At 37.5% G+C, this 24,336-nt stretch overlaps 1 protein-coding gene across 1 annotated transcript in view; it reads right to left on the reverse strand.

Annotated features, from left to right (window-relative positions):
- Positions 1–24,336, reverse strand: part of LOC123551158 (origin recognition complex subunit 3-like) — a 106,871-nt gene that overhangs the window by 52,252 nt on the left and 30,283 nt on the right. The window contains exons 3-4 of the mRNA XM_045339880.2: positions 15,575–15,666; positions 12,707–12,845 (exon numbers count right to left, since the gene is read on the reverse strand). Of these exons, the coding sequence (XP_045195815.2) occupies positions 12,707–12,845; positions 15,575–15,666 (231 nt within the window). The remainder of the gene's footprint in view (positions 1–12,706; positions 12,846–15,574; positions 15,667–24,336) is intronic.

Below are 24,336 nucleotides of genomic sequence, written 5' to 3' on the forward strand. Positions count from 1 at the left end.
ACCTTTGACCTACTGACCTCAAAATCAACAGGGGTCATCTGCTGGTCATGATCAACCTCCCTATTAAGTTTAGTGATCCTAGGCCCAGGCGTTCTCAAGGTATCGTCCAGAAAGGGTTTAACTGTTCCGGGTCAATGTGACCTTGACCATTAGCCTACAGACCTCAAAATCTATAGGGGCCATCTACAGGTCATGACCAACCTCCCTATCATGTTTCATGATCCTAGGCCCATGCGTTCTCAAGTAATTGTCTGGAAATGGTTTAAATGTTCCGGGTCACTGTAACCTTGACCTTTGACCTACTGACCTTAAAATCAATAGGGGCCCATCTGCTTGTCATGAACCTCTCTACCATCTTTCATGACCCTTGGCCAAAAGTTATCATCCAGAAACCATTTAACTGTTCCTGTCCAATCTGACCTTGAACTTTGACCAAATGACCTCAAAATCAATAGGTGTCATCTGCTGGTCATGATCAAAATCCCTATCAATTTTCCTGATCCTAGGCCCAAGCATTCTTGAGTTAACGCAGGGAAACCATTTTACTGTTCCTGGTCACTGTGACCTTGACCTACTGACCTCAAAATCAATAGGGGTCATCTGCTGGTTATGATCAACCTCCCTATCAACTTTCACGATCCTAGGCCCAAGCAATCTTCAGTTATTATCCGGAAACCATTTAACTGTTTCGGGTCACTGTGACCTTGAACTTTGACATACTGACCTCAAAATCAATAGGGGTCATCTGCTGGTCATTACCAACCTCCCTATCAACTTTCATGATCCTACAGGCCCAATCGTTCTCGAGTTATCATCCGGAAACCGTTTAACTGTTCAGGGACACTGACCTTGACCTTTGACATACAGATCTCAAAATCAATAGGGGTCATCTGCAGGTGATGACCAACCTTCCTATCAACTTTCATGATCCTAGGCCCAAGCGTTCTTGAGTTATCATCCGAAAACGGATTTGTCTACATACAGACCAACCGACCGACAGACAGACCGACAGACATCTGCAAAACAATATAACCCTCCTTCTTTGAAGGGGGGCATAATAACTGAACCCATATCCTAAACAAGAGAGATGACACCATTAATGAGTTCTATGCAATTATTATTTTTTCCTTATTATGGAAACAAAGAATGTACATATAATTACTTGTATTATAACTAATAATTCAACCAAGAAATTTGAGAACTAAACAAATTAATCATCAGTCTGCTAGGGTAGTCCTTTTACTGCTAAGGTATAACAGGAAAAAAATGAACAACTTGAATCATTATCTCATTCGTGTCTGCAGACTTTATGACCCTTCTACAGGTAAGGCCATAAAACTAGATGCCCACGGGCAACATGTCAAGCCCGTCAGCTGTCAAAAGGACTGGGAGTTGCACACGGCACTCTCATTGAGGCGAACACTTATGCCAAATAAAAAAAAAAGATTGCAAAAAGTTACAATATAAGTTATTTGTAGTAACAACAAAGAGAAGTAAATGTTAAAACAAGAGCTGTCTCCATAGGAAGACACATGCCCCCGATGGCACTTTGAATGAATAGTTATGGCCGATGTTAGAGTTTAGGACCTTTGACCTATGGACCTGGGTCTTGCGCGCGACACATCGTCTTACTGTGCCACACATTCATGCGTAGTTATTTTAAAATCCATGCATGAATGACAAAGATATGGACCGGACACTCCCATCAATGCACTATCATGAAATACGACCTTTAACGTATAAGTGTGACCTTGACCTTTGAGCTACAGACCTGGGTCTTGCGCGCGACAAGTCGTCTTACTGTGGTACACATTCATGCCCAATAATTTTAAAATCCATGCATGAATGACAAAGATATGGACCAGACACACCCATCAATGCCTATTATGAAATATGACCTTTAACGTCTAAGTGTGACCTTGACCTTTAACCTACGGACCTGGGTCTTGCGCGTGACATGTCGTCTTACTGTGCCACACATTTATGCGTAGTTACTTGAAAATCCATCCATGGATGACAAAGATATGGACCGGACACGCCCATCAATGCACTATCATGAAAAATGACCTTTAACGTCTAAGTGTGACCTTGACCTTTGAGCTACGGACCTGGGTCTTGCGCGCGACATGTCGTCTTACTGTGGTACACATTCATGCCAAGTTATTTGAAAATCCATCCATGGATGACAAAGATATGGACCAGACAAGCCCATCACTGCACTATCATGAAAAATGACCTTTAACGTCTAAGTGTGACCTTGACCTTTGAGCTACGGACCTGGGTCTTGCGCGAGACACGTTGTCTTACTGTGGTACACATTCATGCCAAGTTATTTGAAAATCCATCCATGGATGACAAAGATATGGACCGGACACGCAAATTGCGGACAGACCGACAGACAGACAGACCGACAGACGGTTCAAAAACTATATGCCTCCCTTCGGGGGCATAAAAAACCCCAAAAAAACAAGAGTGCCAGAATGTCACAATATATGCCCGTCACAGCAAATTTCTTTACTCTAGCACTGTATTTGCAAATGGAATTTTAATTTGTGGTTGTTTAGTAATCAATGTAAGTCTTTTGTTTTTCTAAGTCCACAAAAAAACTCCTTACCAGGTAGAGATACCTTAAAATACACAAAAAATTGGAAAGTAACACCTATGTTTACCACAGGAAAGTGGTCTTGGTTTTTCCCTACAGTCAATTATAAAAAAGTTACAATATGAGTTATTTATAGTAACAACTAAGGGAAGTTAATCTTTAAAAAAAAAAAAAAATCAAAAAAAAAAAAAAAAAAAAATACACAAAAATCTTTACCAGGTAGAGATTGGTCAAAGTACACCTCAAAATTGGATGTAGCATGCATGTTGTACTACAGAAAAGTGGTCTCGATTTTTCCCTACGACTAGTAATGAAAAAGTTATAATATAAGCTATTTATAGTAACAACAAAGGTAAGTAATTCTAAAGAAGGGAACTAAGCATGACACTTTGTCCCATGATGGTGTATAATTCTGCCAAGTTACATCAAAACCCCTCTATGCATGAAGAAGAAATGCTCCGGACAAGGTTTTCATTCTTGTATCCTTTGACCTCTAAGTGTGACCTTGACCTTAGACCTAGAGACCTGGTTCTTGCGCATGACACTCCGCCTCATGGTGGTGAACATTTGTGCCAAGTTATATCAAAATCCCTCTATGCATGAAGAAGAAATGCTCCAGACAAAGTTTTCATTCTTGTATTCTTTGACCTCTAAGTGTGACCTTGACCTTAGACCTAGGGACCTGGTTCTTGCTCAAGACACTCCGTCTCATAATGATAAACAATTCTGCTGACTTTCATCAAAATCCCTCCATGCATGAAGAAGATTTGCTCCGGACAGTCATTCTGGAATTTGACCTTTGACCTTTAAGTGTGACCTTGACCTTAGACCTAGGGACCTGGTTCTTGCGCATGACACTCGTCTCATGATGGTGAACAACTGTGCCAAGTTTTATCAAAATCCCTCCATGCATGTAGAAGATATGCTCTGGACAAAGTCTGTGGACGCTGCCCGCCCGTCCATCCGCCCGCCAGGGGCGTTCCCATAATATGTCCCGTTTTTCAAACGGGCGTATAAAAATTCTAAATCCACCCAAAAATCCTTACCAGTAGAGAAAGGTCAAAATACACCTCAAAATTGGATGTAACATGCATGATGTACTACATAAAAGTGGTCTTGATTTTTCCCTATGACCAGTAATGAAAAAGTTACAATATAAGCTGTTTATAGTAACAAGAAAGGGAAGTAATTCTAAATTTTTGCGAATGACCTTCCATCTCATAATGGTGAACAATTGTGCCAAGTTACATAAAAATCCCTCTATGCATGAAAAAGAAATGCTCCGGACAATGTCATTCTTGTATCTGACCTTTGACCTCTAAGTGTGACCTTGACCTTAGACCTAAGGACCTGGTTCTTGTGCATGACACTCCACCTCATGGTGGTGAACATTTGTGCCATGTTACATCAAAATCCCTCCATGCATGAAGAAGAAATGCTCAGGACAAAGTTGTCATTCTTGTATCCTTTGACCTCTAAGTTTGACCTTGACCTTAGACCTAGGGACCTGATTCTTGCGCAAGACACTCTGTCGCATGATGGTGAACAATTGTGCCAAGTTACATCAAAATCCCACCATGCATGAAGAGGAAATGCTCCGGACAAAGTCATTATTGAATTTGACCTTTGACCTCTAAGTGTGACCTTGACCTTTGAGATAGAAACCTGGAGTTTGCGCATGACACTCCGTCTCACTGAGGTTTACATTCAAGCCAAATATAAACAAGATTGCTCCATGCATGTCAAAGTTATAGTCCGGACAAACAAATCCGGACGGATGCACGCAAGCACTGACGGACGCACGCATGCACTTACGCACGCACATACATCGAACAGCCATTTGGACAACTATGTCTTTGCTTCCGCAAGCGGGCTCAACAAAAAACCAATTAACTACTTGGAGGGCCACTGGCTATAAGATTATATTAAAAATCAAAAAAACAAGTGAATGAAGTATTGCCATGCAATACAAAGTCCCCTACTGGAAGGCACCTAATTTTTTCTACTGCAGTATAACATAATGAACTGATATCTGTCAATGATGTATAAACAATATTGTACTACATATACAATATGTTATAACATTATAACAACACACTTGGATTAAAATGTGCATATATAAAAACCCACAGTTGTTTTCATATTGAATTTTTTGGGCTGATTATAAAAATGTTATCATGTAAGTTATTTATAGTAACAACAAAGGGAAATTAATCTTTAAAAAAAAAAAAAAAAAAAAAAAAAAAAAAAAAAAAAAAAAAATAATAATAATAATAATAATAATATAAGTCCACAAGAAACTCTTTACCAGGTAGAGATAGGTCAAAATACACCTAAAAATTGGATGTAACATGCATGCTGTACCACAGAAAAGTGGTCTCGATTTTTCTCTACCGCCAGTAATAAAAAAGTTACAATAAAATCTATTTATAGTAACAACAAAGGGACGTAATTCTAAAAACAAGGGTGCCTCATGGTGGTGAACATTTGGTCCAAGTTACATCAAAATCCCTCCATGCATGAAGAAGAAATGTTCCGTACAAAGTCATTCTTGAATTTGACCTTTGACCTCTAAATATGACCTTGACCTTAGAGCTAGGGACCTGGTTCTTGCGCATGACATGTTGTCTCATCCAGGGAATATTTGTGCCAACTGATATCTAAATCCTGCTTTGCATGACAAAGTTATAGACCGGACAGGAAAAAAATCCTCTTGACCTTTGATCTCAAAGTGTGACCTTGACCTTTAACCTAGGGTACTGGGTTTGCGCATGACACGTCGTCTCATCATGGGAAACATTTGTGCCAAGTAATATTAAAATCCCTTCATGGATGGCAGAGTTATGTAAGGGACAGGAAAAAAACTCTGTTGACCTTTGATCCCCAATTGTGACCTTGACCTTTGAGCTAGGGGTCCGGGATTTGCGCATGACACGTCGTCTCATCATGGGGAACACTTGTGCTAAGTGATATTAAAATCCCTTAATGAACGTCAGAGTTACGGACCGGACACGAAACAGACCCTGTTCATGCTATGTTAACATTTGACTGCTAAGTGTGACCTTGACCTTTGAGCTAGGGGTCTGAAAGTTGTGCATGACACATCGTCTTATTATGAGGTACATTTGTGCCAAGTAATATTAAAATCCCTTCATAGATGGGAGAGTTATGGACCGGACAGGAAAAAAGCCTTGTTGACCTTTGACCTCCAATTGTGACCTTGACCTTTAAGCTAGGGGTCCAGGTTTTGCGCATGACACGTCGTCTCCTCATGGGGAACACTTGTGCCAAGTAATATTAAAATCTTTTCATGGATGGGAGAGTTATGGACCGGACAGGAAAAAAGCCCTGTTGACCTTTGACCTCCAATTGTGACCTTGACCTTTGAGCTAGGGGTCCGGGATTTGCGCATGACACATCATCTCATCATGGGGAACATTTGTGCCAAGTAATACTCAAATCCCTTCAAGGATGGGAGAGTTGTGGACCGGACAGGAAAAAAGCCCTGTTGACCTTTGACCTCCTATTGTGACCTTGACCTTTGAGCTAGGGGTCCGGGTTTTGCGCATGACACGTCGTCTCATCATGGGGAACATTTGCGCCAAGTAATATTAAAATCCCTTCATGGATGACAGAGTTATGAACCGGACACGAAATTGCGGACGGACGGAATGACGGAAAGACGGAATGACGGAAAAGAGCATTCCTATAGTCCCCAAAACTGGTTTTCAACCAGTAGGGGACTAATAAACAAAGGGCCATTAATCACTCAAAAATTATTGAACCAGTCTGATTTTCAGAGGGACACAACTAGGGTACCAATACATCATTCTGACAAAGACTGGTCGAAATCCCCCCCAGTAGTTTCTGAGGAGATGCAATAACGACAAATTGTTAACTGAAGGACGGACAGACCAAGGATGTAGAGTGATTTGAATAGACCACCATCTGATGATGTTTTTGAAAGCTTCTAAAAAGTGGTAACTTACATTTGACTTTTTACATCATGACAGTAGATAAAATTGGCAACTGACTTTTTCGACGTAAAAATCGAAAACATTGGAAAATATATGAAATAATGGTTGTTTGAATGGAGTGAATTAGACGAAAATTGATTTCCCTTCATAAGGTAGATCCGATAGGTGGTGCTGTAGATTATGCACAAAGTTTTCGGTAGTTTTTGCACTGAATAGTCATTCAGCTTTGGGAACGACTATAGGCAAGTTGTGATCTTCTATGTTATGTGACAATGGCTAATCCTGTACACAAATCGACACAAAATGGTAACGTAGAAACCGGTAATGGCGATTTGTTATCTTCGACTTGAAGGATGATATAAAAGAACTTATTGGTGAAATAAGAGGACAAAAACACAATTTGAATACTCTAAGAGATGAGGTTTGAGGAAATTTGTTGTTAGAATGGTTTGCCACAGATCCTCAATGCCTCCATTCAGTTTATGGTGGATTGAGGTATCTTATAATCGGGCAAGTTGCAGCTCCCTCCTGGTCATGCCTTTTACATCTCTGAAGTATATGCTCCGCAGTCTGATCTTCCTCACCACATGGACAAGTTGGCGATGATGCCAGTCTGTATTTTTTGTACATGTGAACATTGAGCATGTTGTGCCCTGAGCAGATCCTGACCATCATCACTTGTTCAGACCGATCAAGGAGATGAAAAGCATCTTCCTCCATCCATGGTCTCGTTAGTGCCTTGACCATGGTGACATTCTCCTTGTAAGGCTTTGGGCAGCCTCCATCATATTAGTTTTTTGACTGGTCTGAGCATACCTCCATCACATGGATGTTTATTTAATGGTAAGCGGCCTCCACTACATTCACACTAGGTAACTCGATATGTTGTGGCTATAAACTTCAAAATTGCAGAAACTGGCATAAAGTTTCACATTTAACTTTTGAGGATTTTAAATTGGCTTTGGAAACTTCCTTTATTACGTGATAAGACTAGTAAGGTGATTTTACTGGTTAGTTGTTTTTTATAGACCAAAATAAGGAGAACACTAACACCACTAAAGTTTTCAAATCTATGTACCAATCCTGCGCTGAACATATCTAAAGTACTGTTAAAAATGAGGTTCAACAAAACAGACCATAAAACATTCAAGGGGAGACAAGTAAAACTGACCATAATAATAAACTATAAATAGTTGATGAGCCAGACCCAGATATTTTGGCTAGCGGTACCATCAGAAGGGATTAAAGCTCAATGCTATTTTTAGATAGGTAAACATCTGACAATTCAGAAACTATGTGACAGCATTGCTTTTTGTGCGTTATTAGCCATGTAGTAACACCACCCAAAAATAGACTTTCATCAAACTTGCGTTATACATAAGTAGACTTTCTATTTCAAACTAATGGTTCTCTCCTATTTTGGAATATATTTACTTGGAAAATTAATAGACAAACAACTAAGTTTATATATTTTATGTATTTAATAGAACTGTTATTGAAATATTGCATCTTTAGCGTTTAATGATTGCAATTACAGAACAGTTTACGTGAAAATTTAAAAACTTTTCACGAAAAGAATTTCTTGTTCTAAGTGGAAAAAAGTCACGATAGTGCCAACTACTGCATACGATAACAGATACCGAATTTACAGAAATAATAAAGGGAGTTAAAAATACGTTAATTTTGTAACCCATATGAATGTTATAATAAAATATCTATAAGTTTTAGACACTCTTAGGGGCGGTGGTTGGGGATTGAGGTTGATATAATACGCTTCATTCCGTAAAGGGGACTATTGGGTTATCTTTATGCAGTTCAGAGCACTATTTCAACACACTGTCTTGTTAACAAGATAATATTTTCACGAAAACTTTTTCCTACTTTCACGAAAGATTATTCAATTTTTCGCGAAAAGTATTGTTTTTTTGGGGGGGAAAGTTCATAAAATGTTCATGAAAACTTTATGATTCTCGTATGCAGAAATATGCCACCATAGAATGACTTGTTGCAGCTCGATACTTCCTTCAATGTAGTATAATAGTTTGGCTTTGTCGGTCTTTGTTGGCATTCCGTAGAATGTTGCAAATGACACAGGAAATTCTATGACTACATCATGCGAGTTCAACAACTAATATCACGAATAGTCCAAAACACATTTCTTTCAGCCCTTATCTGAGCCATTCTATTCTGCGAGCTGGTCACTTTCTTTGATTTTTTTAAAGTAAAGGCTGCTATTGCCAATTTCTGCTTTGAATTGATACATGCATTTTTCTACATCTGTTATCACTTTTTTTTACATCCGCATAATCGGCTTTAATCCACTTCTTTGCGTGTGGATTTGTCTTCTGAAGTCATGTCTGTGTAGCTTCAACAGATTTACCTCGCATGTGCTGTGACAAAAACACCTGTAGTATGAAGAATATTGGCTGCTGAAACTTATGATGCTTCCCTTTTTCTTGGCATGAAGGTTGATAGTCTGTTCTATAGTAATTTACACATTCTGTGATACTGTTGCGGCTGATCTAGACACACTGAAGTCACGAACCCTCAAAAACTTTTCTGCACAAGGGTGGGTTTCAGGATTCATCATTAGGAGCAGATAGGGCAGAGGTGGTCTCGTGGATAAGGTGTCAGCTCAATCCAGGAGTCATAGGTTCGAGAGCCTCACTGGGGTCACAAAACCATGTCTTTTCCAATGACACCAGTACTGGTTTTCCAGGAAGCGGACTCCAGAGTGACACCAATAGGCATGAAGCTTTCATCACAATCGAGCTAAAACAAATTAATATAAACTAACGGATAAGCAGGTAGATACATTGCATCGTTCATATGATTGGACACAAAAAATAGTGGGCACAACTTGTGCCAGAGTCCTATTTGCACATCCAGGTCGTTGACATTTGTGTATATCATGCATTATATCAATAAAGTATATACAGAAGTGTGCCTTTTTCCGTGGTGTCTCTCTGTGGCGCTTTTGAAGTGTTGGTACATTTGAAAGTATTCTTTAAACGCTGTTTGACTTTCCAACAGATTTTCAAGGCTTGAATTGTCAGCAAGTTCCTTTACTTGTTTACATAAACATCGGTTGAAGGTCAAATAATTAAGGTTGAGTATATGTGCCATCTGTTAATAAGTAAGTGTCAGGAGATTTCTAACATTTAAACTAAAACTAGAGCTATCACTAAAGGTGATGAATGTACCCCCCGCATGCACTGACACAGTACATTGCAATTTGACGCACACAAGATTGCATAATTATGTGGACTGTATGTATATAGACTGTATGTATACAGTATAGTAACAAAAAACAAAGTCCCATAACTATGCAGAATATTTATCTAAAAGAATGTAACATGCACCATGCACAACTAGGGTTGGTACTGATCACTTGTGTGAAGTTTCATTAAATTGTGTGTAAGGGTTTGGTAGATTAGGCATGCACAAGATTGCATATGCAGACTGCATGTACATAGTATGTTAACAAGAAACAAAGTCCCATAACTCTGCAATTTTTGTCGCTGAAAGAACCTAACATGCCCCATACACAACTACTGTTGTTACTGATCACTTGTGTGAAGTTTCATTAAATTGTGTCAAGGGGATGAGGAGAGATGGTGCGCACAAGACTGTGTCTATGTATATAGTATAGTAACAAAAAAAACAAAGTCCCATAACTCTGCAAATTTTTTTTCTGAAAGAACCTAACATGCCCCATGCACAACTACTGTTGTTACTGATCACTTGTGTGAAGTTTCATTAAATTGTGTCAAGGGGATGAGGAGAGATGGTGCGCACAAGATTGTGTCTATGTATATAGTATAGTAACAAAAAAACAAAGTCCCATAACTCTGCAAATTTTTTTTCTAAAAGAACCTAACATGCCCCATGCACAACTACTGTTGGTACTGATCACTTGTGTGATGTTTCATTAAATTGTGTCAAGGGGATGAGGAGAGATGGTGCGCACAAGATTGTGTCGTGTCTATGTATATAGTATAGTAACAAAAAAACAAAGTCCCATAACTCTGCAAATTTTTTTTCTAAAAGAACCTAACATGCCCCATGCACAACTACTGTTGGTACTGATCACTTGTGTGATGTTTCATTAAATTATGTCAAGGGGATGAGGAGAGATGGTGGGCACAAGATTGTGTCTATGTATATAGTATAGCAACAAAAAAACAAAGTCCCATAACTCTGCAATTTTTTTTTCTAAAAGAACCTAACATGCCCCATGCACAACTACTGTTGGTACTGATCACTTGTGTGAAGTTTCATTAAATTCTGTCAAGGGGATAAGGAGAGATAGTGCGCACAAGATTGCGTCTACGGACAGACGGACAGACAGACAGACGGACAGACAGACAGACAACCTGAAACCAGTATACCCCCCCTTACAACTTTGTTGTCGGGGGGTACAATGATTCTGTCCCTATAAAGCCATGGTATTCCAATGAGTATCTATTTGTTTTCTACTTGTTTAAAACCTATTTCTAAAATGTATTTCAGTATATATACATGTATAATTATGCTCTTGAACATTTATAATTGATTTGTACTGATTTTGGTAACACCTATTAATGCCACGTAAAATTCGCACAACTACTGAAATGAGATGGTGATTCACTGCATTTTAGTAAATATCTAGTTCAACAACACAAATTATGTATAGTTAAATGTTATAAATTTTTTCCCGATCAGTGCAGGGCATTTTCTTCACTTCAGAAATTTCAGTTTTGTACATCTTATACGGAGATTACATCATGGAGTAGAAAAAATAGTAATAAGAAACACTATTCAGTCTGTACTTTCAATTATACTGAAGAATCATAAACATATTGGTCATTGGGTTATTAGTACAAGTAAACTATCTATAATGTTGGTAATAAAATCACTGTTACGTTAATTACACTTATTTAGATGTTAACGGGTATGTGAAAGAAATCTTGTCAATTCATTGTTATATAAGGTTGTTAAACTACAGAATGCACTTTTTCTTAATCATTGTGTAGCGCTATTTCATCATCTTTAATGTTTTTAAAAAACATATTAAATGTCACGTAAATTACAAAAGCCCTAACGTTTAGACAGCATTCATGTAGGAATAAAAAGCATTTGGTATGTACTTTCCGAAAGTCATAATGTTGAATATTCCTTGATTCCTTAGGGAAGGTAGGGGGAAATGGTACCTCAACCAGGTCTAACATCAATCTGAAGAAGATCTAATTATTAGCTGTAATTATGCTTAATAGTGGTCCATGCTATTTAGATGTTCTTTATAATCATTATTTTTATTAACATTTATTCAAAGATGCAAACCCAAAAATGTCAAAAATTGAGGAACTATTTTGTTTGTTCTTAAATGCTTGTTACAAATACATCAATTATTCAAACTGAAAAGCATATGTTCCATAATTCGTATGTCCACATTGGATATATTTTAGCTCATCTGAACTTGTATCTAAGTGTAGGCATATATCAGGATGATATCACACCAAAAGCTACCATCGGTACATTGCTATCACATATTATCTTACTCCAGGGTTGTATGCCTTTCCAAAAATCACTATAAGAATTAATCCCCACAAATGGTACCAATCAACCCTATGGCTCATGTACTAAAACAAGGATCTGCGTTCAATAAATGCTTGATGCCCCCAGTGGCATCCTTGTCAAACTGAGGTCAGGTGATGTTTGAAAATGAGGAACAGTCACAGTTTACATCTGTATTAGTATCAATTCATTTTTGTAAGGGGTACTAATGCTAAACAATACGGTCCCATTTGGTTAACCAAAAGATGGCCCATATAAAGCAACCTAAGTTCAAAATGAGGTCAAGGTCACGCTCAAACTGAGGTCAGGTGATGTCTGAAGATGAGGAATGGTCACAGGTTACATCTGCATTAGTATCAAGTAATTCTAGTAAGGGGTATTGATGCTAGACGAAACGGTCCCATTTGGTTAACCTCGTATGGACGTACGAACCAACGGACAGGACAATCACTATATGCCTCGCGCATCAGTAGATGCTGGGGGCATAAAAATCTATTTAAGGGGAAACAACTATAACTGACCTGTATCTGACTGCAGAACATTCATGTAAAGGGAGACAACTTTAACTGACCTGTGACAAGAGCAGCTGCAGGTATTTCACGAATGGCATTCTGTCTACTTGTATCTTCAAGTGAGAACCCTTGATGACATGTTTGTGTAAAATTCAGCAAGTCCTCAAATATATTACAGTTGAAGTCTGACTGCAAAATCTGAAATAGATATTTTTTATCATGCAAGTCAAATCTGAAACAGACTGAATTGTTCCCAAGGTAAATAGCAGATCTGACTGGGACCCCAGATGCCTCTCCTATATTATTTCAGACATAAGCAGTAGAATCACCAATCTACTGTAAGTCACCTGGATGGCTTCCTAACATGGACCAGTGTCCGATCAACGAAGGAAAAACTCTGGACTTACAAGGAATTTTCCCTTAAATTTAAAAGCTGATTTTTCACTGTTTTCAAGGACTAATAATGGGGGACAGTTAAAGTTTCTAAAGTAAAATTATTCTTGGCCATTAAAAAGTTTCCGATATGATTTTCATTTTTTCTGTGTGATTTTACTCCAGTCTCGCCCATTTTTCCAATGTTAAATTGTTTTTTCAAAAAAATTACATTCGGCTCATAAATATAAAATGCCTATTAGCCCGTGATACAAATAACATTACTGTACCAGTGGATATATTCACAGGACAACGTTTGGAAATGGCGAATTCCAGACTTTTTGCAAGCAGTATTTAATAAATGTTACGAAAAAACATGGAGTTTAAGGGCTTATTAAGCGCTTTCAAGGATGCTTTGACTTTTTTAGTAACAGGCAATAAATCTGAGGGTCTTGTAAGACTGTATGAAAGTTGTGAAAGAATTCTCTCCAGGTAAGGTTTCGCACCTACAACAGTAAGGGCAAGGTAATAAATGTTAGCAACCTTTACCACTCCGGCAAAGGTCCTTAAAACAGGTTACATTTTTCAAATTCGGAACTGCATTCCTCACTATTCATACACGTGTAGTCACAAGGCAAAATAACTATTTTTTATTGTGTGTAGCTACCTCACATGGCACCGTACCTGTTTTTGTGCATCTATCTCGCAATACCTGTATTTTTTCCCTTAACATACCAGTATTTGTGTGTCTATCTAACAATGAAACATACCTGTAATTATTTCATCTACCTTGCAAGACCTGTATCTGTGTATCTATCTCACAAGACAACAAGAGTGCCAGAATGTCACAATATATGCCCGTCACAGCAAATTTCTTTACTCTAGCTGCTGTATTGCAAATGAATTTTAATTTTGTGGTTGTTCAGTAATCATTGTAAGTCTTTTGTTTTCCTAAGTCCACAAAAAAAATTCTTTACCAGGTAGAGAGACCTTAAAATACACCTAAAATTTGAAAGTAACATCTATGTTGTACCACAGAAAAGTGGTCTTGGTTTTTCCCTATGGTCAATTATAAAAAAGTTACAATATAAGTTATTTATAGTAACAACTAAGGGAAGTTAATCTTTAAAAAAAAAAAAAAAAAAAAAAAAATCCAAAAAAAAAATTGTAAGTCCACACAAAAATCTTTACCAGGTAGAGATTGGTCAAAATACACCTCAAAATTGGATGTAGCATGCATGTTGTACTACAGAAAAGTGGTCTCGATTTTTCCCTACGACTAGTAATGAAGAAGTTACAATATAAGCTATTTATAGTAACAACAAAGGGAAGTAATTCTAAAGAAAGGAACTGTGCATGACACTTCCTCTCATGATGGTGTATAATTGTGCCAAGTTACATCAAAATCCCTCCATGCATGAAGAAGAAATGCTTCGGACAAAGTCATTCTTGTATCTGACCTTTGGCCTCTAAGTGTGACCTTGACCTTAGACCTAGGGACCTGGTTCTTACACATGACACTTCGTCTCATGGTGGTGAACATTTGTGCCAAGTTATATCAAAATCCCTCTATGCATGAAGAAGAAATGCTCCGGACAAGGTTTTCATTCTTGTATCCTTTGACCTCTAAGTGTGACCTTGACCTTAGACCTAGGGACCTGGTTCTTGCGCAAGACACTTCGCCTCATGATGGTGAACATTTGTGACAAGTTATATCAAAATCCCTCTATGCATGAAGAGAGAATGCTCCAGACAAAGTTTTCATTCTTGTATCCTTTGACCTCTAAGTGTGACCTTGACCTTAGACCTAGGGACCTGGTTCTTGCGCATGACACTCCGTCTCATGATGGTGAACAAATATGCCAAGTTTCATCAAAATCCCTCCATGTATGTAGAAGATATGCTCCGGACAAAGTCTGTGGACGCCGCCCGCCCGCCAGGGGCGTTCCCATAATACGTCCCGTTTTTCAAACGGGCGTATAAAAAGGCTATATTTGTGCATTCATCTCGCAAAGGGAAATTTAATTCTTTGTAAGGGAAAATGTTTGTATTTGTGTATCTACCTCACATAGTAAAATACTTGTATTTGTGTATATATATATCTCACATGGGAAAATGCTTGTACTTGTGTATATCTCACATGAGAAAACATCTATATTTGTGTATCCATCTCACAAGAGAAAATGCCTGTTTTTGTGTATTTATCTTGCAAAGGAAATTTCCATATATGTGTATCTATCTTACAAAGGAAAATGCTTGTATTTGTGTATCTATCTCACATGGGAAAATACCTGTACTTGTGTATCTATCTCATATGGGAAAATACCTGTATTGTGTAGCTATTACACAAGGGAACACACCCATATTTTGCTGTATGTCTTGCACTGAAACATCCATGTATTTGTATACCTACCTCATAAATGAGCACATCTGTATCTATCTATATCGCCAGGGAACACATCTGTATTTCTCACATTGGAACACATCTGTATGTCTAACCATATATATCTCCTAATGGAACATCTCTGTTATATGTATCTCACAAGAAAATATACCTGTATTTGTGTATCTATCTCCTCCCACATCTGAACAAACGTTGCGTGACATAACCTTGACCTTCTTGCTTTGTCCGCTGGCAAATAGTCATCTAAAATCATACAGTAAAATATTGACAGGAGGTTTACAGTGGCCCAAACTCTCTCACCTGAACATTACCATTTGACCTTGAATATCTGTATGACATACTGTATCATGAATGGTTACAACTGTATTTTCTATAAATAAGAGCATCAGTGACCCTAAAGCTCTCACTTGCGTAAAAGAACATTTTTAATGTTTCCAGTGTATACATATAAGGAACAAGGGTGCAGAATGTCACAATATACGCCCGTCACAGCAAATTTGTTTACACTAGCACCTGTATTTGCAAATGGAATTTTAATTTTCTAGTTGTTTACAATGTTGTTTTTTTTTAGAAATTATTGTAATTCTTTTATTTTTCTAAGTCCACAAAAAAAATCCTTACCAGGTAGAGATACCTTAAAATACACCCAAAATTTGAAAGTAACATCAATGTTGTACCACAGAAAAGTGGTCTTGGTTTTTCCCTACGGTCAATTATAAAAAAGTTACAATGTAAGTTATTTATAGTAACAACAAAGGGAAGTTAATCTTTAAAGAGAAAAAAAATCGAAAAAAAAAAAAAAAAAAAATCGAAAAAAAAAAAAATTACAAGTCCACACAAAAATCCTTACCAGGTAGAGATAGCTCAAAATACACCTCAGAATTGGATGTAACATGCATGTTGTACTACAGAAAAGTGGTCTCGATTTTTCCCTACGACTTGTAATGAAAAAGTTACAATATAAGCTATTTATAGTAACAGCAAAGGGAAGTAATTCAAAAGAAGGGACCAGTGCATGACACTCCGTCTCATGATGGTGTACAATTGTGCCAAGTTACATCAAAATCCCTCCATGCATGAAGAAGAAATGCTCCGGACAAAGTCATTCTTGTATCTGACCTTTGACCTTTAAGTGTGACCTTGACCTTAGACCGAGGGACCTGGTTCTTGCGCATGACACTCCGTCCCATGCTTGTGAACATTTGTGCCAAGTTGTATCAAAATCCCTCAATGCATGAAGAAGAAATGCTCCGGACAAAGTTTTCATTCTTGTATCCTTTGACCTCTAAGTGTGACCTTGACCTTACCCTTAGGGACCTGGTTCTTGCGCATGACACTCCGTCTCATGATGGTGAACAATTTTGCCAAGCTACATCAAAGTCCTTTCATGCATGAAGAAGATATGCTCCGGACAAAGTTTTCATTCTTGTATCCTTTGACCTCTAAGTGTGACCTTGACCTTAGACCTAGGAACCTGGTTCTTGCGCATGACACTCCCTCTCATTATGGTGAACAACTGTGCCAAGCTACATCAAAATCATTCCATGCATGAAGAAGATATGCTCCGGACAAAGTCATTCTTGAATTTTTCATTCTTGTATCCTTTGACCTCTAAGTGTGACCTTGACCTTAGACCTAGGGACCTGGTTTTTGCGCATGACACTCCGTCTCATGATGATGAACAATTGTGCCAACTTTCATCAAAATCCCTCCATACATGAAGAAGATATGCTCCGGACAAAGTCATTCTTGAATTTGACCTTTGACCTCTAAGTGTGACCTTGACCTTAGACCTTGGGACCTGGTTCTTGCGCATGACACTCCGTCTCATGATGGTGAACAACTGTGCCAAGTTTCATCAAAATCCCTCCATGCATGTAGAAGATATGCTCCGGACAAGGTCTGTGGACGCCGCCCGCCCGCCCGCCCATCCGCCCGCCAGGGGCGTTCCCATAATACGTCCCGTTTTTCAAACGGGCGTATAAAAAGTGACAACTCCCCTGTGCAAGTGCACCCCCCCCCCCCCCCCCCCCCCCCCACTACAAACGGCAATAAACTAGTGTTTGCAAAAAAACAACAACAAGAGAGGACCTTATAATGATGCTACAGGTTTGTAAGATTAAGTCATTAAAAGGTATTTTTACTTGTAGCTCTACTGGACCATCAATGGAGCCAAGTTAGTAACCAAAGTTTGAAGAAACTGACAAAGGACCATCATTATAATGATGCTACAGACCAGAAGATCCATCAATGAGTTCGTAAGAAGCTGTTTTAACATTTTTCCATTTTTTAACTCTAGCAGCCTGTAAAAGGGGTTAAGTATCCATATTTCAATATATTTGGAAGAGGACCTTATAATGATGCTACAGACCAAGTTTGATGAAATTCTATCAAGCCGTTCATGAGAAGAATTCTTTCAAAGGGGCCAACTGAAACTATTCGAACAAACCTGAGAGAAAATCTTGCCAGAATGCAATGGACCAAGTTTGGGAAAATTCTGAACTGTAGTTTCAGAGAAGATATTTATGTAAATTGTGGACAATTGACTATGGATGCCTGACCAGCCACCTATCACCTGTACTAATAGCTCACCTTTAACTTTTAAGTTGAAGGTGAGCTAAAAGAAACCAACAATTCCTCGTTTCCTAAAGTTCTACAAAAAGATCCTACTTTTTCAATGTTGGATAGTGAAGTGACGCTTAGTGTATCTGAGTGAACAAGAGCTATCACTGTAGTGATTAATACCCCTGTTGTGAATGACAATGTGAGACAACAGTTTGGGTCATGATAGACCACAGACACGTAAGAGTCACAACAGCTAAAATATACTTATTAATAAATATTTCATTAGTTATATATCTGTTATTGCAGATGAAATTGCTCATACAAGTAAAAAATAAATGTAATTTGTCTCATTCAACTGAGAACATCATTCTCCAGAGAATTTTTTCTTCATTTTGTTTGCTTTAATGACCTTTGTCTGTCATGACAAGCAACTGCCAATTTGTTGTATACATGTCAGTCAAACTATTTTATTAAAGGGATGTAACAACTTAGTTTTCCTGCTTTTGAAAACAGAAAGAGGAAGTAGAAAGTTTAAACTTTTAATAGAGGATTTCGAAGAGTTTTATAATAATAATTATTATTGACTTCCCTACCTCATACAAAGAAAAATCAAAGGCCTGAATGGCCTGAGTCGGCTAATGATTGATGTACTGACAGTATAGTCTACCAGTTTCAGTTTGTTTTTAGTTTTTTTCTTAAAATTTCATAACACAGCTCGATATTTACCCAAAATATTATATCCAGATACGATTACACTTTTCTCCAGTTTGAACAATATATTTTACAAATTGTGATGATACGAAGACATTTAGCAGCAATTGGCAGTATTTGACATTGAAGTTTACGGTTAAATTACCTCTTATTTAAATCTTTTCATAAAAAAGTTGTTTCGTTTCGCCAAACATAGACGATCTACTTTCGATTTCAAAAACTACAAGAAAATACAATTTAATGTTTCGCCGATTTGTTTATTTCTCGAAAAATAAGAATTAAAATCATTTTTAATATCTGTAGTAACTAAACAAACCAGTAAGAGCTTCTTCTTCCGATAATTTATCCGTTTACTGACTGCAAAATTCATGTGTGTGTGTAGAAACCCACGCAAAGTTTATAGAAATCATACGATGCGTGTATACGTTCAATGTGGGAGAATTAAGGCTGATCTGGATCGGCTATGTTACCTAATGCATCCAGACGATTCAGATTTTGTTTTTAAAAAAGCATTGTGTGCATTTCTGTAATTTTATATACGTTTTTATATGCTTAGAAATTATTAGACATGCGTATTTGCATTATTTCTATACGTAATTTACGCTAATACGCATCTTATCTGGAGCCCTGTGGAACTATTTTTTGTCTTTCGCTGGATGTTACGCAAGCTTTGTAAGCCTGCCCAATTCATAAAATGCACATTTATGCTTAATGAGTTACATTCGAGTATTGCACAATTACAAGTCATAAATATGACAGATTACATCGTATATTGGTCATAGCAAAGGGAATTCACACAACTTAACTTCATTCATGCAGTGAACTGTTTGAAGTTTGAGAAATCTAATGGAACTACATCCCTTCACTGTGTTATTTGGTCCATTTAGACTTAGAGAATCGCTGGATAGCAAGGACTCGTCAAAACGATTTCATCGTTTAGCCGACTCAACAAGAGCTGTAACTGTTAGTGACAAATGCCCCAGAAGTGGGCCCAAGAATGCTACAGCTGTCTGCGAAAAATATGCCAGAATAGTTTAGGTATATATCATTCTCTGACCTTGACCTGAGAGACACGGGTCATAAGCGGGACACACTTTCTCAATATGGTTAACATTTGTTTCGAATTATTTTTCAAATCCCACTATAAATGTTGAAGTTACAGCCCAGACAAGAATTGTAAATAAAATGTCCAAAGGGGACCTTGACTTTGGATGTAGGGGGTCTGGTTTCTTACAAATGATGAATGAACTCTTTATGGGGAACTTTAGTGACTAGTAATTTTAAAATCCCTTGATAAATAGCAGAATTATAGACCAGACAAGAAACAGACAATTACTGTTAACCTTTGACTTCGAAGTACGACCTTGACCTTGGAGCTCGAGGTCTTGGTCTTGTGCATGACAGGTCATCTCATTATAGGGAACATTCATGCTCAGTAATTTTAAAATTCCTTCACTGATTGCAGAGTTATGAACCTGACAAGTTTGATTTTTAAATGTGAATTTGACCTTGACATGTCGTCTCATTATGGGGAACATTTATGCAAAGTAATTTCAAAATCCCTTTATGAATGGCAGAGTTATGAACCAGACACGAAACAGACCCTGTTAACCTTCCAATTCTACATGTGACCTTGACTTTGGAGCAAGGGGTCTCGGTCTTGCGAATGACACATCGGCTTATTATGGTAAACATTTATGCCAAGTTATTTCAAATTCCCTATATGGATGGCAGTAACGGACCGGACACGAAACAGACACTATTAACCTTTTACCACTAATTGTGACCTTGACCTTGGAGCTTTATGTCTGGGTTTTGCATATGACATGCCGTCTCATTATGGTGAACTTGCCAAGTTATTTGAAATCCCTTAATGGATGGCAGAGTTACAGCCTGGACAAGAATTTACACAGACCAACAGTGCAATTTTATTATGCCCACCTTCGGGGCATAACAAGAGCTCCGCCAAGCGGGCAATATACACCTCGAGGGTTCTCAAGGGTTATATCAGAGGAGAACCAAAGCAAAATTGAAACAAGAGCTGTCACTAATGGTGACAAATGCCCCCGCAGCACCTTGACCCTTTGACCTGGTGACCCCAAATCAGTAGGGGTCGTGTACTCAATAATTACTATCAGCATGTGAAGTTTGAAGGCCATGGGTGCAGTGGTACGCGAGTAAAGTGCCTTCATGCAAAAAGTTAACGTTGTGACGAACAAACAAACAAACGAACGAATGGACAGTTGAATACTAATATGCCTCGGGGGCATAAAAAGCAAAATTTAAAGAAGAGGTGTGTGCATTGTGTGTGTGTGTGGGTGGGGGGGGAGAGCAGGGTGTGTGTGGGGTTGTGCGGTTGTGGTTACATGATACTAAAGCACATTTTCTCATCACCACCTGCCTATATTCCAAGTTAATACCTTCCAAATGATCTATTCACAGATTTTATTAAAGGTGGTCAATCACATTTAATCAACATTTAATGACATTTTTTAATTTTTGTATATTCTGGTAGAGAATTATTTAAGGAACAAAAAGACCGATTACATACAGTTAGATTCCTATTTGAAATGTATATTTTATCATTTTTATAAAATTTTGTAATTACTCCCCTTTAATATGAAAGTATATAAAAAGCTGGGTATTTCTTTTTATTTCGATACAATGTCTAGTTTTACATTTGCATTTGATAGACATATCAACTATTGAACAATATGAACCAAAGTGCAAGTTTTAAAGCTGTGTGTAGCTTCTGAATTCATTTATTTCCAATCTATCTTGGTTGCGCAACCAAGATACCAAGATAGGCAAAGGGAGGTAATAATAATTTTTCAAACTTGCATTTCTAATGAATTCCATCTAAATACATAATTTTTAATGCAAATATTTTACAAATATATTACAATATGTCTAATATTTATACATTTCCTTAGGCAAAGTATGTTTATCAAATTTATACTTATGATAAAATAACTCTATCTTTGTAACCAGGATAGGAAAATGAAATTTTAAAAATACCTCCAGTGAAAATCTAATTTGTATTAAGTGTTAAGTGAACATAAATGAGTGTAAATGATCAGATGCTGAAGTTTCGAACAAATCCGTTACATGGCCAAAATCTGATTATCCACCTTTAATATAAGAGAGATACAATGCAGATTTTGAAAAAAAACAAAAACAAATAAAAACAAACTAATATATACAATATGATATAAATACGAATGAACATATAAAATGTCTCTCACAAATCTGTGCAAAATCCTCTGAAAACTAGAACCCTTTGAAAACCAGACTTCTGATTTGGTCCGAACAGGTTTTGGTTTTTTATTGTATAAACAAGATTGCTCTATGCATGACAAAGTTATTGTCTGGACAAAACATTCCAGATAGTTTATTTTATTTTGTTGGGTTTAACGTCACACCAACACAATTTTAGGTCATATGGCGACTTTCCAGCTTTAATGGTGGAGGAAGACCCCAGGTGCCCCTTCGTGCACAATTTCATCACGAGCTGGCCATTCCAGATAGACGAATGCACTTATACATATATAAAGGACAGCCATTTGCACAACTATGTCTTCTAGCGGGCTCGACAAAAAATGGTCAAAACATCATAAAATTTGATGAATCATGAGCCGTAATTCTGCTGAATATCTTCATACCACAAAATGCTGACCATATGAATCAAAGCGCTCAAAGCGCTGATGGTGGCTGCTAATCAATGTGTAAAATATTACAAAGAAAGTGACATTTGAGGAATTCTTAATAAAAACCAAAAGAACTTTTTTTGGGCGGGGTGGGGGGCAAAATATTCAGCTTTGGTTTTAAAATTAATCCTTTTTTCATTGCCAGTCATTGTTTACATACACACTGATTCTGTCTTTAACGAATAGTTTTGATCCTTTTTGATTATTTGTGACGAAAACAACAACTTAAATTATTTTACTGTAAATAAATAATATAAGCTTTTTTCTACAAACCATTCAGCTTTTAAGATTTCTTTCTAAAGCTTTTGGACAGTGCCTGTCATTAATTATATACACACTGATTTAGTCCTTATCGGATAACTTTGGTTTTCATGAAATTTTTGTGGAAGAAAACAGCACAAAACATGCACCACAGAATTTCAATTCTGCAGCCCGTGTATTTAAGAGGCGCATTAATTATCACTCCATCTGTTATATCGGTACTCAAAAGCCCGCTAGACATAACAGCAGGCTTCGCAAAAATGTTGGACATTTAAGTCAGACAAACTTGCAACTTTAGTCAGACCGAGAAAAAAATCGAAAAATAAATTATGTAACTGGCGAAACGAAACCGTTTTAATTTTTATACATATTTGTATCAATCCAGATATTTTGAGCCGCACCATGAGAAATCCAACATAGTGCGTTTGCGACCAGCATGGGTCCAGACCAGCCTGTGCATCCGTGCAGTCTGGTCAGGATCCATGCTGTTCGCCTTCAAAGCCTATTGCAACTAGAGAAACCGTTAGCGAACAGCATGGACCAGACTGTGCGGATCCGCAGGTCCATGCTGGTCACAAATGCACTATGTTGGTTTACTCTTGGTGCGACTGAATTGAGCAGAATCTGTCTTAAAACAATATTCAGTTTTTAAGTTGGTCAAATCTGTTATTCGATGGCTTGATACAGTCTGACATATTGTCGTTTCAAAAAGGCGAGTATTGATATCATCACTGCTGTTGATAATTCGTGTTTTGTTAGACGAAATTGTACCGGATACATGTGTATCTATGCATTAATATAGTATCTTATGTTGTACATTTGCTGAAGGAAGATTATCCGTGAGGGAATATTATTTAGAAAACATACATGTCTTTGATTCTCATAGCAGGTCACATTGCAAACAATACTGAATGAATTTTAACTGAATATTCTTTTGTTTTGTTCACTCTCGTATTGCAAAGCATGTTTAATTATATTTTGTTCTTAATATAACGATGAACTGTACATGTTTAAGTTATATCAATAAATTACTGTCCTGTTCTGTTCTGTTCATAAATCATCGTACTAAATTACAGTGCGGGGAATCACATGATCAAAATAATCTCTAAACCAAAATAAGAATATGAATAATATGGGCAGGCCTCGATCTTAACCTACTTTTGCTGGTAGCCAGCAGGGCTACCAACTTGTGAAATCAAGTAGCCCGACCAGGTTTCTGGTAGTCCCGTTTTGGAAAAGAGAAAAATATATTACAGTCTTGACCTTAATTTTTTTCAGCAATTGTCCTTTCGGGCAAGTAAGTTAAGAAAACCATTTGCCAGAAAACATTTTTAATTGCCCGAAATCATTTTGTTTATAAATATGATGTATTTTAGTTTATGCTTGATTAAACATTCAGTTATTTAAATGGTAGGCAACAAACCTACCCACACTATCCATGGGCAGGCTAAGCCAACGTAAGTGGATAACCACGTTACAATATTCAAGTAACTAGCAGACAGAAATTATGGGAGAAAACTGTAGAAAAAAAGTAAGACCTATACCAGTATCTAGTTATATACCAGGCGTGGGGTTCAGATTTGCACTACCCTTCTAAAACTTTCTTTTTTAGCCAGGGCCTTTAAAATATAGTGTAGCTGTTCAAATTTAACTGCAATAATGGATCAGC

The sequence above is a fragment of the Mercenaria mercenaria genome, chromosome 4 (genome assembly GCF_021730395.1).
Source record: "Mercenaria mercenaria strain notata chromosome 4, MADL_Memer_1, whole genome shotgun sequence".
Classification (NCBI taxonomy): Eukaryota; Metazoa; Mollusca; class Bivalvia; order Venerida; family Veneridae; genus Mercenaria; species Mercenaria mercenaria.